The sequence below is a fragment of the Schistocerca americana genome, chromosome 3 (assembly GCF_021461395.2).
Source record: "Schistocerca americana isolate TAMUIC-IGC-003095 chromosome 3, iqSchAmer2.1, whole genome shotgun sequence".
NCBI classification, from domain to species: Eukaryota; Metazoa; Arthropoda; class Insecta; order Orthoptera; family Acrididae; genus Schistocerca; species Schistocerca americana.
This window is the reverse complement of record NC_060121.1, coordinates 360183982-360198599: the sequence shown is the minus strand read 5'-3', so window position 1 is coordinate 360198599 and position 14618 is coordinate 360183982. Positions and strand designations below refer to the sequence as shown.

The following is a 14618-nucleotide window of genomic DNA, read 5'->3' as shown; positions in this document are numbered from 1 at the left end:
AAGTAAAGCTGTGAGGACGGGGCGTGAGTTGTGCTTGGGTAGCTCAGTTGGTAGAGCACTTGCCCGCGAAAGCTGAAGATCCAGAGTTCGAGTCTCGGTCCGGCACACAGTTTTAATCAGCCAGGAAGTTTCATATCAGCGCACACTCCGCTGCAGAGTGAAAATCTCATTCTGGTTACATAGTGTTACAGTAATATTTTAGGAATGAATTACACTTCTCATCTACTACAAAACTGTTCAAGCTTTTTATGGGCACTTGTTCACATACTACCTGTTAGCTTTCGTCTAGGGATCTTGTGTCCCCAGAGAAAAGCTAACAGTCAGTATGTTTTCATATACTTTGTGTTCTTGGTAAACATCTTACCATTGTTTAACCCGTAAATTTTCTGCATAGTGTAACTGTGACAGCATTCACGATTCTGCAAAATTATATATTTCCCTCCTTAGTTGAACATGATTGTTGGGGATGCTTTAGTGCTGTGATTTAACCACCATGTTCTGATACACCATTTACTGTAAGACTCATGTCTACTTCAAGAAAGGCATCTACACATATACTAAGCAAGCTTGCACAGTGCACGAGAGGGGAAAAATTTAGTTGGAGTGTCAGAGAGTTATCACAAAGTAAATCAAGGATTCAAATGTTCCTTTATCATGCTGTATTTTTACACATTTGTTGTTTGTCCTACAACCTAGCACTTGTCCCCTAAAGAGTTTCGCTAATCTTTGCATTTTTGGTAATGGAGGAAAAAATGTAACGTGTCGTTCTGAATGACTTACCGAGGTTATCTAATTGAATCGCTCTGCAAACGTATTCACGTGCTTTTGTCCTCCAAGTTTCCTGTTGTTCTGCATCCGCTGAGCTACCAGCTGCTACATTTAAGAACCTTGCTGCTTCACGATAATAATAAGCTGCAATTTCATGCTGACCTGACCTGTCAAACTGCACAGCTCTTGTGGAGGATGTCACGGCATCCTCAATGAGTTCTTCAGGATTGCAACTCATATTAGTAAAAGACCAACAACAGCTACCAGTCACAAATATAAATCGGCATTTCACTCAAACTGTCATGTTAAAGAAATAACAAAAGTAAAAACGTGCACCATTACGCGATGGCAGCAGGGAATCGGTAAGCACTTCAAGTTTCATGTACTAATATTTCAAGCAATATTCCTATCAAAAGACGGTTCGTCATTTAATAGCCAACTCTCCATAAAAAAAGTAACATGTCACTTTTTAAGCGTACTGTTGATATCTGTGTCCGTAGCACTGAAGACAAAAATAAACATACTTTGGTTACACCTCTTCACAACAGCTGATAGCCGTTTGCGCATGCGCAGCGCCCATAACAACTTGCGGAGTCAAAGCGGCTTCGTAGAAAAGAAAAATATGTTCACACCACGGAGGTAAAAATAAGAGGAGTTGTCATGACGTCACAAACTTGAAGCCGACCCAAGAGATGGTCCGCCATGTTAGCTACCCCAAAACATTCGCTTCTGGTGGTTTGATTCCGTGTACTCGTGAAGTGTTTTGATAAAAAATGCCGGCTTGCGTCGCTTACGGGTGTACTAATCGTTCTGAATGTAGTCTAAATTTTAAACAAATCACATTTCAGTCGTAAGTGGACTTATTCAAGCGCTATTTTCTTATATATACTTGAAATTCTGATGCACTGTAAAGTTTTACAGTATGGTTTTATTTCTGTGATTTGACTTTAGATTTCCTATCAATCCAAGGCGAAGAGCTCTCTGGAAATGAGCAATACACTTGGTTTTCATTGTTTGCTTATTCTGAAGTAACTGAAAAGTCCTGGCAAGAAATATCCTGGAAATGGAGACTAATGTTTTAAAATGCAATAATTTAATATAAAACTAATGTAACTACATGTAGTTAATTAAATCTTAAGTAAAATGTGTGGAACACCTGTTACAGTGGTTAAATTATAAGTACTTAAATGGTTACGTATTTGTTAAAGCAAAGTTCCCTATCGAAGTCCAGGCTTAGATCATTACATTAATCACTGTGTTGTCGTATTACCCTGTAAATTTCTGTTCTTTGCCACACTGAATGTCATTTGGTAGGTACAATTTAAAAAGAAAGCAGATGTGGAATTTGCAATGGGCCTGACAATCTTAAATTCAGTTCTGTTCCTTCGTAATTTAACGTATTTTTCACTTTGTTGACATGACAGCTGACTTGTTTATATCATCCCTGCATACATCTATGGGACACCAAAGGAAATAAGGTAAGTTTCTTGCAAACGTGAACATTTAAAATTTGCATTTGACTTGAAAATGCAACGAATACAAATCGGTGCCTCTAAACTATCAATCATTGTTTTTGGAGTTCTGGCTTTATCAATCATCGACACAAACACAATGAAAGTGAATAGAAATTGATTACAAAAGCACGCTTTTCATAGCACATACGTCTCTTCTCGGTTATTCGAAGTGTATAAACAAAAAGGAATTACAATACTGAGGCAAGAAGCGTAATATTTTTACGTATTACTGTATCGAATACGCATTTAAGACCAGAAAAACGTTTGAAGTTGCGTTCCTTATGCTGTGTTGTTCACTAAAACCGTGTAACATTTACTATATAAAACAAATATCACGTGCACACGACATAAATAACGAACAAGAAGCAATTGTAAACACTCGTCTGCTAATGTTTTGGGGGATCCAAGATGGCGGCAGGCCCCGCCCACTGGCTTCAAAACAACGTACAGCGCAAGTCCGTAGCGCCATCTCCCCTTGTTCTACCTCCATGGTTCACACGATGCATATTTCCTCGTGCGCAATCGCAGAGGCGTAGGAATGAAAGGGTATCCACAAAAATTAGTGGAAAGAACGCAGATATGCAACGCATCTCCTTCTTTGTTAGAAGGGTTGGTGCTTTGTTTATTGTGATGAAAAGGCCACAAAAACAGAAAACTCAAAGACGACCTTGGGTAAAAAAGTAACTAATAACAAAGACACAAGAAATACAACGTGACGACAACGTTTTGTTTGCGAGATTTTAGATTTTCTGCTCGGGAAACTGCGGCGATAAGGATGGCACCTGGCAATAACATTTCATAGGTGATAACCGACGATATATCAGGATCTCAAATTAAACACCTTTCAGCCGTCCAGTTTCCAATCTTATTTTACTTGGCTGCCAATTTCGGTGATTTATTACACCATCTTCAGTTCTCTGACCGACGTGTAGGAAGATTCCACCTCGGGATGTGATAAAAACGCGGACCAGCAATACTGGTATCAGCAGATTTCTGCTTGCTAAAGCGATACCTCTAACCATCAAGGTCCATGTTTCTATCACAATAGAGGTGGAATCTTCCTACATGTCGGTCATGGGCCTGAAGATGGTGTAGTAAATCACCGAAACTGGTAGCCAAGCAAAATAAGTTTGGAAACTGGACAGCTGAAAGCTGTTTATTTTGACATCCTGTACCGAACAACCGAGACCCGCAACCATTCTACGAAAGATGGACATACAGAAACTTTATGTTAGTTTGAGCATTTCAAAACAAAGCATTGCAGTGGCCATTCCAGAAACAGAGAAATACTTAAATGGAGGCTCTTAGTCCTTATGTGAAGGTTAATTGGCTTTCAATACGTCATTTGTATTTTTTAATGTTTACAGAACTTATCATAAAAGATCCTGTGCAGATTAACATCCTTGGACTGGACGAATTCAGGGCTGTTACAGACCTCAGAATCCACTAGGATGGATGTTGCATTTTCCAGTTACGTATTTTTTTGTATCATCAATGTCCCCCATCTTCCATATCTCAAAATTTTATTGAAATGATCTTCAGGAGTCGTGTTCCATACGCGTTCTCTTTGTAGTCACATATAAATTTCAGCGAGCTTTCTTTGGAACCACTAGACATTATTGCAAACATATCACCTTAAAAAAAAACCTCAACACACTACAAGGTACAGAACAAAATACACATGGGCCCCAGATGCCCGTCGTCTAGTAAACAGCGCAAGAGATTGCCACCTAACGCAGGAAGCAACGCGCAATTACGCGTGCATAAATGCGACTGATTAGATGCACTGTTATAACGTAAGCTCATGTGCAAAGATGAACAGAAAAAAACCATCATGTGGACACACAAGAAGTTGCACTTCGGTGCAGATAGGCATTGGGTTTGCTTATTGGTTGAAGTTCGAGACGTCAATGCAGGCACTCGTGCAACTTATCGTTTAAGCCGGATTCACACACGCATCTAATCTGGCGCCACAGCTTGTGGCTTTCTGTAGTGGCACCGTGAGCTACCGTTTACACAGGACGCCACAAATTCTACGTAGTTACACAGCTTTCAATATGGGGTAAATTAAAATCATATGGGCGGGTATGAATGTTATAGTGCAAGTTATGGCATTAGAGCTGTGAGAAGAGTTAAATACAAGGAAGACGAAATCCAAATGCTGGATCCGAAAATAGATTTTGCACAGGGATAAATTAAGGGAAAAACACATTTATAAAAGAAATAACACTCAGAGTTTGCAGTGGCAAACTAACCAACACTTGTAAATATCATCTGCAGACACACCATTCTTCCAAAGTTTTAGAATCTCGTTGTATTCGCTGATGTAGGCATTTAAAATAACTATTTTTTAGCTTAACAGCTGCCAAATTACGTTCTGGAGATATTTCCTGCGTATAATCCACAATTTATAGAATGTTTGGCATCACAAATCACTAAGTTTATGCGACTCTCCTTTTTGGTTACACATATTAAGTTCATTTATTTACTTATCTAAAAATCTTTTAAGATTGTGAGATTCATCATTGGTTTGGAAATACTGCCCCCCCCCCCCCACACACACACACACACATTGCTGCTGTAGAAAATCAAACACAGGTTGCTATTCTTGTAGTTCCAGACGCTGCGAAACTCTACATGCCAACAACGGTTTTCACTTTTTTCAGAAATAAAGTAAAAGCTCGCTGAAATCGAATGAAGTACAGTTGCAATTATTTCACGATAACTGTGGCAGAATGCTCGTGTTTCGAAATAATGCCCCCAGTGGTGGAAGGAAAGAGGTGCAACAAAGTTGAACTTTTTGTGGCGTCATAAAAGTTTCGTCTCTTAAGTTGCGCACTAAAAATTGGAGTTCACACATGCAATTGCAGTATGCCATTATCTGTTGTGAGACTTTTGTTGCGTGTGTCAACCTCGGCCCAACAAGTCGCTACAAATGTCTCTACTACAAACCCACCTGAAAAATTCAGAAGTATCGTAAGTCAGCAAAAGATGATCTCCAATCACTGGAAAAAGTAAGAATTTATACAATGCAGTGTAGTTGCGGAGACATGTACACGTGTACTACAAAAAAGAACAGCGGAAGAACGTGGTGGCAACTGTAGAAGGGGAGGAATACATAGATCGGCTATTGCACAACACACTTTGCAACCAAGAGACCACTAGAAGCGAGTTAATGAAACTGAAGCAGGGTCCACACCCACAACAAATGTGTCGCCACAGATAGTGGCACACTACAGTTGCATTGCAGTTGCTTATGTGAACTCCCAGATTTTAGTGGCGTAGCTTAAAGGATGCAACTTTTGTCAGGCCACTATAAGTTCAGCTTGGTTGTAGTCTGCTGCACATTTTCCTACTGCCACTGCCATCTGGCGGCTGTATTGCGAAACACTAGCTTTCTGTCGCAGTTATTGTGCAGTAATTGCTGTTGGATTCTATTCGACTTCAGTGCGTTTCTGTTTTATTTCTGAAAAAAAATGAAAACAATGGTTGGCAGATACACGTCCACTTCTAGAACTAAAAGAACAGCAACCTATGTCTGCAGCTGTGTGTGTGTGAGTGTGTGTGTGTGTGTGTGTGTGTGTGTGTGTGTGTGTGTGTGTGTGTATGTGTGTGTGTGTATGTGTTCTTGTGTGTGTGTGTGTGTGTATGTGCAATATTTGCAAACCAATGACATATTCTATGAAGGAATAAATAAATAAACTTGATATATATAACCAAGAAAGTGTGTCATATAAACTTTGTAATTTGTGAGACCAAACATCGTATAAACTGTGGATTATAAGCAGGAAACAGCTCCAGAGTGGCAGCTGTTAAACTAAAAATTAGTTATTCAAATTGTCTGTATCAACAAATAGCGGTATAATAAGATTCTAAAATCTTGGAAGACCGTTGTGTCTGCAGATGATATTTACATGCCAGCTCTTGGTTAATTTACCATTTTTTCTTTTGTAAATTAGTTTGTTTCTCTTGATTTATACCTGTGTGAAATATATTTTTGGATCCAATATCAGGATTTCCTCTTTCTTGGATTGGACTCTTGTCACAGCTTTAAGACCATAACCTGCACTATAACATTCATACTCACCCATATAATTCGACTGACATCATATTGAAAGTTGTGCAACCACGTATAATTTGTGGACTCCTGTGTGAATGGTAGCTCACGACGCCACTACAACAAGCCACCAGCTATGGCGCCACATTAGATGTGTGTGTGAACCCAGCTTGAGGTCACATCTGCCATGAGCAGGTATTACGAAGTGTGTAGAGAGAGAGAGACTATAGAGACTATTAAGCATGCAAATCATTTTAATGCGAAGAATGACTGTGTGGAACTGAATAGCATCTGGTTTCTTGTGCTGAAGAAGGTATGTACTTGATTAGGTTAGATTAGATTAATACTAGTTCCATGGATCATGAATACGATGTTTTGTAATGATGTGGAACAAGTCAAATTTTCCAATACATGGTGTAATCAAGTTAATATAACAACATAACTAAGTTAATATAACAACTTTTTTTTAATTTTTTGTTTTTTTTTTCTTTTTTTCTTAATTTATATCTAAAAATTCCTCTATGAAGTAGAAGGAGTTGTTATTCAGAAATTCTTTTGATTTCTTCTTAAATACTTGTTGGTTATCTGTCAGACTTTTGATACTATTTGGTACATGACCAAAGACTTTAGTGACAATATAGTTCACCCCTTTCTGTGCCAAAGCTAGATTTAATCTTGAATAGTGAAGATCATCCTTTCTCCTAGTATTGTAGTTATGCACACTGCTATTACTTTTGAATTGGGTTTGGCTGTTAATAACAAATTTCATAAGAGAATATTTATACTGAGAAGCTACTGTGAATGTCCCTAGATCCTTAAATAAATGTCTGCAGGATGATCTTGGGTGGACTCCAGCTATTATTCTGATTACACGCTTTTGTGCAATAAATACTTCATTCCTCAGTGATGGATTACCCCAAAATATGATGCCATATGCAACCAATGAGTGAAAATAGGCGTAGTAAGCTAATTTAGTAAGATGTGTATCACCTAAATTTGCAATGACCCTTATTGCATTAGTAGCTGAACTCAAACGTTTCAGCAAATCATCAATGTGTTTCTTCCAATTTAATCCCTCATCGATGGACACACCAAAAAATTTGGAATATTCTACCTTAGCTATATGCTTCTGATTAAGGCCTATATTTATTAATGGCGTCATACCATTTAGTGTACGGAACTGTATGTACTGTGTCTTATCAAAATTCAGTGAGAGTCCGTTTACAAGGAACCACTTAGTAATTTTCTGAAAGACATTATTGACAATTTCATCAGTTAATTCTTGTTTGCCAGGTGTGATTACTATACTTGTATCATCAGCAAAGAGAACTAATTTTGCCTCTTCATGAATATAGAATGGCAAGTCATTAATATATATTAAGAACAACAAAGGACCCAAGACCGACCCTTGTGGAACCCCATTCTTGATAGTTCCCCAGTTTGAGAAATGTGCTGATCTTTGCATATTATGAGAACTGCTTATTTCAACTTTCTGCACTTCTCCAGTTAGGTATGAATTAAACCATTTGTGCACTGTCCCACTCGTGCCACAATACTTGAGCTTGTCTAGCAGACCGAGCGAGGTGGCGCAGTGGTTAGACACTGGACTCACATTTGGGAGGACGACGGTCTGGCCATCCTGATTTAGGTTTTCCGTGATTTCCCTAAATTGCTCCAGGCAAATGCCGGGATGGTTCCTTTCAAAGGGCATGGCCGACTTCCTTCCCCGTCCTTCCCTAATCCGATGAGACCGATGACCTCGCTGTCTGGTCTTCTTCCCCGAAACAACCAACCAACCAACCAACCAACCTAGCAGAATTTCATGATTTACACAATGAAAAGCCTTTGAGAGATCACAAAAAATCCCAATGGGTGGTGATCGGTTATTCAGATCATTCAACATATGATTGGTGAAAGCATATATGGCATTTTCTGTTCAAAAACCTTTCTGGAAACCAAACTGACATTTTGTTAGTACTTCATTTTTACAGATATGTGAAGCTACTCTTGAATACATTACTTTCTCAAAAATTTTGGATAAAGCTGTTGTCTTCCACAGCGACTGCCATTGACTCTAGAAAACATATGATGTCATGCCTTTGCGTTGGAGTATGTAAAAACGATCTTTTACCACAAAATGAGACAAACAGAAACAAATTTGGACTTCCAATTAAAAATTTAAATATTATTTGTTAAGTTAAAACAAAAAAGTACTACCAGAAACAAAGATCTTTTTTGCCCCTATCAGCTTATGACACTATTATTACATTATTTTATTTCAATAAAATTAAAAAAAATACAAACATGGTGTTTCTAATCAGCCTGCAGACTGAGGTGAAAGACTGTTATAAAACCATGGATGTCTCTTTTAAAATCAAAGGGAGGTAGACCGAAACTATGAAATATTTTTATATTAGGAAATAAATGGATAAACATTTATTTTACAAGATAATGGTTTATTAATGTAAGAAATAAGTAAAATTTAGAAAAAAAATTTATGTCACAACGTATTCAAGCTGAAGGTGAGCAAATAAAACCCAACTCTTTACCATGACCCTGATACTGTATCATTAATACACTATTAAATTGTCTTCAAAACATTGCAAACCTTTGAAATGAGCACTTCAACTGAGAACTGGAGATGACAGTTTTAGGACATCGTTTCTCAAGGCAAATAATTCTTCTTTGGTCATTGTGGACTTTTTGATTTGAGGAAATCTTTTTACACATGTTCCAATGAAATCACCAATAACGTAACTAAAATTGCAAACAAAATCTCTAAAAGATATTATTTTTCCATATACTTTGACCACCATATAGTCAGCTCAGCTTATGGAGATCCCGGGATTTTCATTTTGATCAGAGGAATCCTAAGATGACAAAATCAGGTGTACATTGCCGTACCACATTTAGTAGGCACCGCCGTCCTCTGATGATGCATAAAGAAATTTTTGTTTTTCTTGGCATTTTTTTCGTTACTTCGGCCTGCCTGATTAGATGTACAAAGGCTTGGCACACTGTAAAGTGAAGTATGAGGGGGTGGGGGCTACTTCCTCCCTATCCACATCCTCAAATTAGTCAACACTAACACTTGTGCCACATTGGACATTTACTTTTGTCCTTTTTCCTTGGTTTTGGGGTCTAGTCTTTCCTAAGATTTCGAAGGTCATACCCTCGTTTTTGTCTGCCTATATACCAGTACCTGGGAGCAGTGAATTAATGTTATTGTGGTCTAGAGGTGCAATACTATACTTCCCAGAACCTGCAATAAAATTTTCTTCCTTCAAGGAGTAACACAACTTTTTCAAAAGCAGAAGAAATTTATCTTTTGGAAGGAGCTTTGCCTAATTTCTTCCTGATCCTTACTTATGTTCCACTAATTTTTGAAGCCAAGTACTCTTACGAGGCTGAAAAAATGTCACGTCCAGTGGTTGTTCCACGTGTGTTGAATTTGCTGGTAGCAACATAAATCTTGACTTTGTCTTAAAACAGCTTAACTGGTTATCTATAGATGGGTGCAAAGGTAAATTGTCTCCAATGAGAAATTCTTTCCCTAGTAGCTTATTGAGGTATGGGACAGCAACTGTAAGGACCCAATCCTCGAAGCAGAACAAATCAAACTAACCAGATTTAATCCGATTGTATCTTGCATATTTTGGCCCACCTTTGGTCCAGCTTTGATATAAATGTAAAGCCTTAATCACAACATAAGTGGGGGAGGGGGTGGTCTTTGCTGTTACATTGGCTCTGGAGTGCTTCATGTTTTGGCACATTGGCCAATTGATCTTTATGTTACCTCATAAATGATTTCATGAAACCTCGATCAGGGAGATTATCCTCAAATCTTTTCGCTTCCTTCTCTGTCCTGTCCACAAAGTCCTTTACAGTATCTGTTCAATCTATGTACAAACAGAGTGGGTTGGCTGGTGCCATCTGCCATCGTGCCATAGCCAACCTCAACAGCAAATGGTTCAAATGGCTCTGAGCACTATGGGACTTAACATCTGAGGTTATCAGTCCCCTAGAACTTAGAACTACTTAAACCTAACTAACCTAAGGACATCACACACATCCATGCCCGAGGCAGGATTCGAACCTGCAATGGTAGCCACCGTGGCCGGCACCTCAACAGCAGCACCACCATGGTGCATATCTCCCTCTCGTTATTGCCTGCTCACACATGCAAGCATGGCACACAGTTGTTGGAGGGAGGACGGTATTGATAGTATCTTTATCAACTGCACCCTGTGTGTCATGTGCCGCACACAGCTACGAGGGAGATGGCACATTTAAAAGTCCCTTTAGCACGCTGCCAGCGATCTCACTCTTTCATCACTCACTATCTCCAATGGATGGCGCCACACATACACACCACCAGAACACCCCAAATTCACATGACACCACTGCCTGCGACTCTGATTGGCCAACAAATCTTTTTAAGGGGGGATATAACGGATTTTGTTCCAAACTCCCTGCTCCCTGCCACCGTTGGATAAGCAGCTGCAGCAGCACGTCATATAGCCCCTAGCTTACTTATTTGTTACATAGTTTAATTCTTAATTTCTTTGCGTGTTTTTGGGTACTTGCATTGTTTAATTCATAAATTTCGGGCGTATTATAGTATTTGAGAGTTGCAGCATCGCGATTTAGTGTTTACTTCGTATATTCTTACTTAAATTGCGCGTGAGTTTCGTATAGGTGGCGTAATTTCGAGTTTTAGTTACTGTAATCGTAAATTCAGGCAGATTGTAGCGCAGTCGTTAGGCATTTATACGGGTTAGTTAATACATTCTTTGCGTATTTCCCTTGCATTATCTAGGCACGGACTCATGTTTCAGTAACTGTTGTTCAAGATCGATTAGAATGGACAGGGACTGTGATTGCTGTGTTCGGATGAGGGCTGAGTTGGTATCGCTTCGCTCACAGCTTCAAGCGGCGCTGACTTTGGTCGCACGGCTTGAGGCTGTTGCCAATGGGCACCACCGTGGGGAGCCAGACTTGAGTATCACGGGGATGTCAACCTCGTCCCGTCTGTCCCCAGATCGGTCTGCCGCTGTAGTTGCCTCGGTTGCTGCCCGCAGTGGGGCTGAGCCCTCGCCTGTGGTTGATTGGGAGGTCGTTCCAAGGCGTGGCAGGCAGCGAAAGACGTCCCCGGAGGCTGATCAGAAAGCCGCCCCGGTGCGTCTGACAAACAGGTTTCAGGCACTGTCTCTGGCTGATCCAGATGTAGCTTCCTGCCCTGTTTCAGAGGTTGATTCTCAGCCTTCAAGGTCTGGGCAATCACAGAGGGTAGGCTTATTGGTAGTTGGGAGCTCCAATGTTAGGCGCGTAATGGGGCCCCTTAGGGAATATGGCGGCTAAGGAGGGGAAGAAATCCAGTGTAAACTCCGTGTGCATTCTGGGTGGAGTCATTCCTGATGTGGAAAGGGTCCTTCCGGATGCCATGGAGAGCACAGGGTGCAGCCAGCTGCAGGTGGTGGCACATGTCGGCACTAACGACGTGTGTCGCTTTGGATCTGAGGAAATTCTCTCTGGATTACAGCGGCTATCTGATTTGGTGAAGGCTGCCGGTCTTGCTTACGAGATGAAGGCAGAGCTCACCATCTGCAGCATCATTGACAGAACCGACTGTGGACCTTTGGTGCAGAGCCAAGTGGAAGGTCTGAATCAGAGGCTCAGACGGTTTTGCGACCGTGTTCGCTGCATATTCCTTGACTTGCGCCATAGGGTAGTGGGGTTTCGGGTTCCGCTGAATAGGTCAGGACTTCACTACACTCAGCTGGCGGCCACATGGGTAGCGGAGGCTGTGTGGCGTGGACTGGGCGGTTTTTTAGGTTAGAAGGCCTCGGGAAAGTATGGATCAAGGAACGGTCAGAATTGTAGTTGTAAATTGTTGTAGTTGTGCTGGGAAAGTCCCTGAGTTTCAAGCGCTAATAGAAAGCACAGAAGCTGAAATCGTTATAGGTACAGAAAGCTGGCTAATGCCTGAAATAAGTTCTGCAGAAATTTTTACGAAGTCTCAGACGGTGTTCAGGAAAGATAGATTAGGGAGATTTGGTGGTGGAGTGTTTCTGTCTGTCAGTAGTGGTTTATCTTGTAGTGAAGTCGAAGTAGATACTCCGTGCAAATTGGTATGGGTGGAGGTTATACTTAACAGCCAAACTAAGTTAATAATTGGCTCCTTCTAGCGACCCCCAGACTCCGATGATATAGTTGCTGAACAGTTCAGAGAAAATTTGAGTCTCGTAACAAATAAATACCCCACTCATACGGTTATAGTTAGTGGGGACTTCAAGCTTCCCTCGATATGTTGGCAAAAATACTTGTTCAAAACCGGTAGTAGGCAGAAAACATCTTCCGAGATTGTCCTAAATGCTTTCTCCGAAAATTATTTCGAGCAGTTAGTCCACGAACCCACGCAAATTGCAAATGGTTGCGAAAACACACTTGACCTCTTAGCCACAAACAATCCAGAGCTGATAGAAAGCATCATGACTGATACAGGGATTAGTGATCACAAGGTCGTTGTAGTTAGGCTCAATACCGTTTCTTCCAAATCCACCAGAAACAAACGCAAAATAATTTTATTTAAAAAGCGGATAAAGTGTCACTAGAAGCCTTCCTAAGAGACAATCTCCATTCCTTCCGAACTGACTATGCGAATGTAGACGAGATGTGGCTCAAATTCAAAGATATAGTAGCAACAGCAATTGAGAGATTCATACCTCATAAATTGGTAAGAGATGGAACTGATCCCCCATGGTACACAAAACAGGTCCGAACGCTGTTGCAGAGGCAACGGAAAAAGCATGCGAAGTTCAGAAGAACGCGAAATCCCGAAGATTGGCTAATATTTACAGACGCGCGAAATTTGGTACGGACTTCACTGTGAGATGCCTTTAATAGGTTCCACAACGAAACATTGTCTCGAAATTTGGTAGAAAATCCGAAGAAATTCTGGTCGTATGTAAAGTACACAAGCGGTAAGAAGCAATCAATACCTTCGCTGCGCAGTGCCGATGGTACTGCTACCGACGACTGTGCTGCTAAAGCGGAGTTATTGAACGCAGTTTCCGAAATTCCTTCACCAGGGAAGACGAATGGAATATTCCAGAATTTGAAGCACGAACAGCTGCTAGCATGAGTTTCTTAGCAGTAGATACCTTAGGGGTTGCGAAGCAACTCAAATCGCTTGATACGGGCAAGTCTTCAGATCCAAATTGTATACCGATTAGGTTCCTTTCAGATTACGCTGATACAATAGCTCCCTACTTAGCAATCATATACAACCGCTCGCTCACCGACAGATCTGTACCTAACAGATTGGAAAATTGCGCAGGCCGCACCAGTGTTTAAGAAGGGTAGTAGGAGTAATCCATCGAACTACAGACCTATATCATTGACGTCGGTTTGCAGTAGAGTTTTGGAGCATATACTGTATTCAAACATTATGAATCACCTCGAAGGGAACGATCTATTGATACGTAATCAGCATGGTTTCAGAAAACATCGTTCTTGTGCAACGCAGCTAGCTCTTTATTCGCATGAAGTAATGGCCGCTATCGACAGGGGATCTCAATTTGATTCCGTATTTCTAGATTTCCGGAAAGCTTTTGACACCATTCCTCACAAGCGACTTCTAATCAAACTGCGGGCCTATGGGGTATCGTCTCAGTTGTGTGACTGGATTTGTGATTTCCTGTCAGGAAGGTCGCAGTTCGTAGTAATAGACGGCAAATCATAAAATAAAACTGAAGTGATATCAGGTGTTCCCCAGGGAAGCGTCCTGGGACCTCTGCTGTTCCTGGTCTATATAAATGACCTGGGTGACAATCTGAGCAGTTCTCTTAGGTTGTTCGCAGATGATGCTGTAATTTACCGTCTAGTAAGGTTATCCAAAGACCAGTATCAGTTGTAAAGCGATTTAGAAAAGATTGCTGTATGGTGTGGCAGGTGCCAGTTGACGCTAAATAACGAAAAGTGTGAGGTGATCCACATGAGTTCCAAAAGAAATCCGTTGGAATTCGATTACTCAATAAACAGTACAATTCTCAAGGCTGTCAATTCAACTAAGTACCTGGGTGTTAAAATTACGAACAACTTCAGTTGGAAAGACCACAAAGATAATATTGTGGGGAAGGCGAGCCAAAGGTTGCCTTTAATTGGCAGGACACTTAGAAGATGCAACAAGTCCACTAAAGAGACAGCTTACACTACACTCGTTCGTCCTCTGTTAGAATGTTGCTGTGCGGTGTGGGATCCTTACCAGGTGGGATTGA

General features: G+C 40.7%; 1 protein-coding gene across 1 annotated transcript in view; it reads right to left on the bottom strand.

Annotated features, from left to right (window-relative positions):
• Positions 1-1291, bottom strand: part of LOC124605844 (calpain-7-like) — a 98625-nt gene extending 97334 nt beyond the window's left edge. The window contains exon 1 of the mRNA XM_047137775.1: positions 781-1291. Within this exon, the coding sequence (XP_046993731.1) occupies positions 781-1006 (226 nt within the window). The 5' untranslated portion in view covers positions 1007-1291. The remainder of the gene's footprint in view (positions 1-780) is intronic.
• Positions 1292-14618: the final 13327 nt, after the last annotated feature.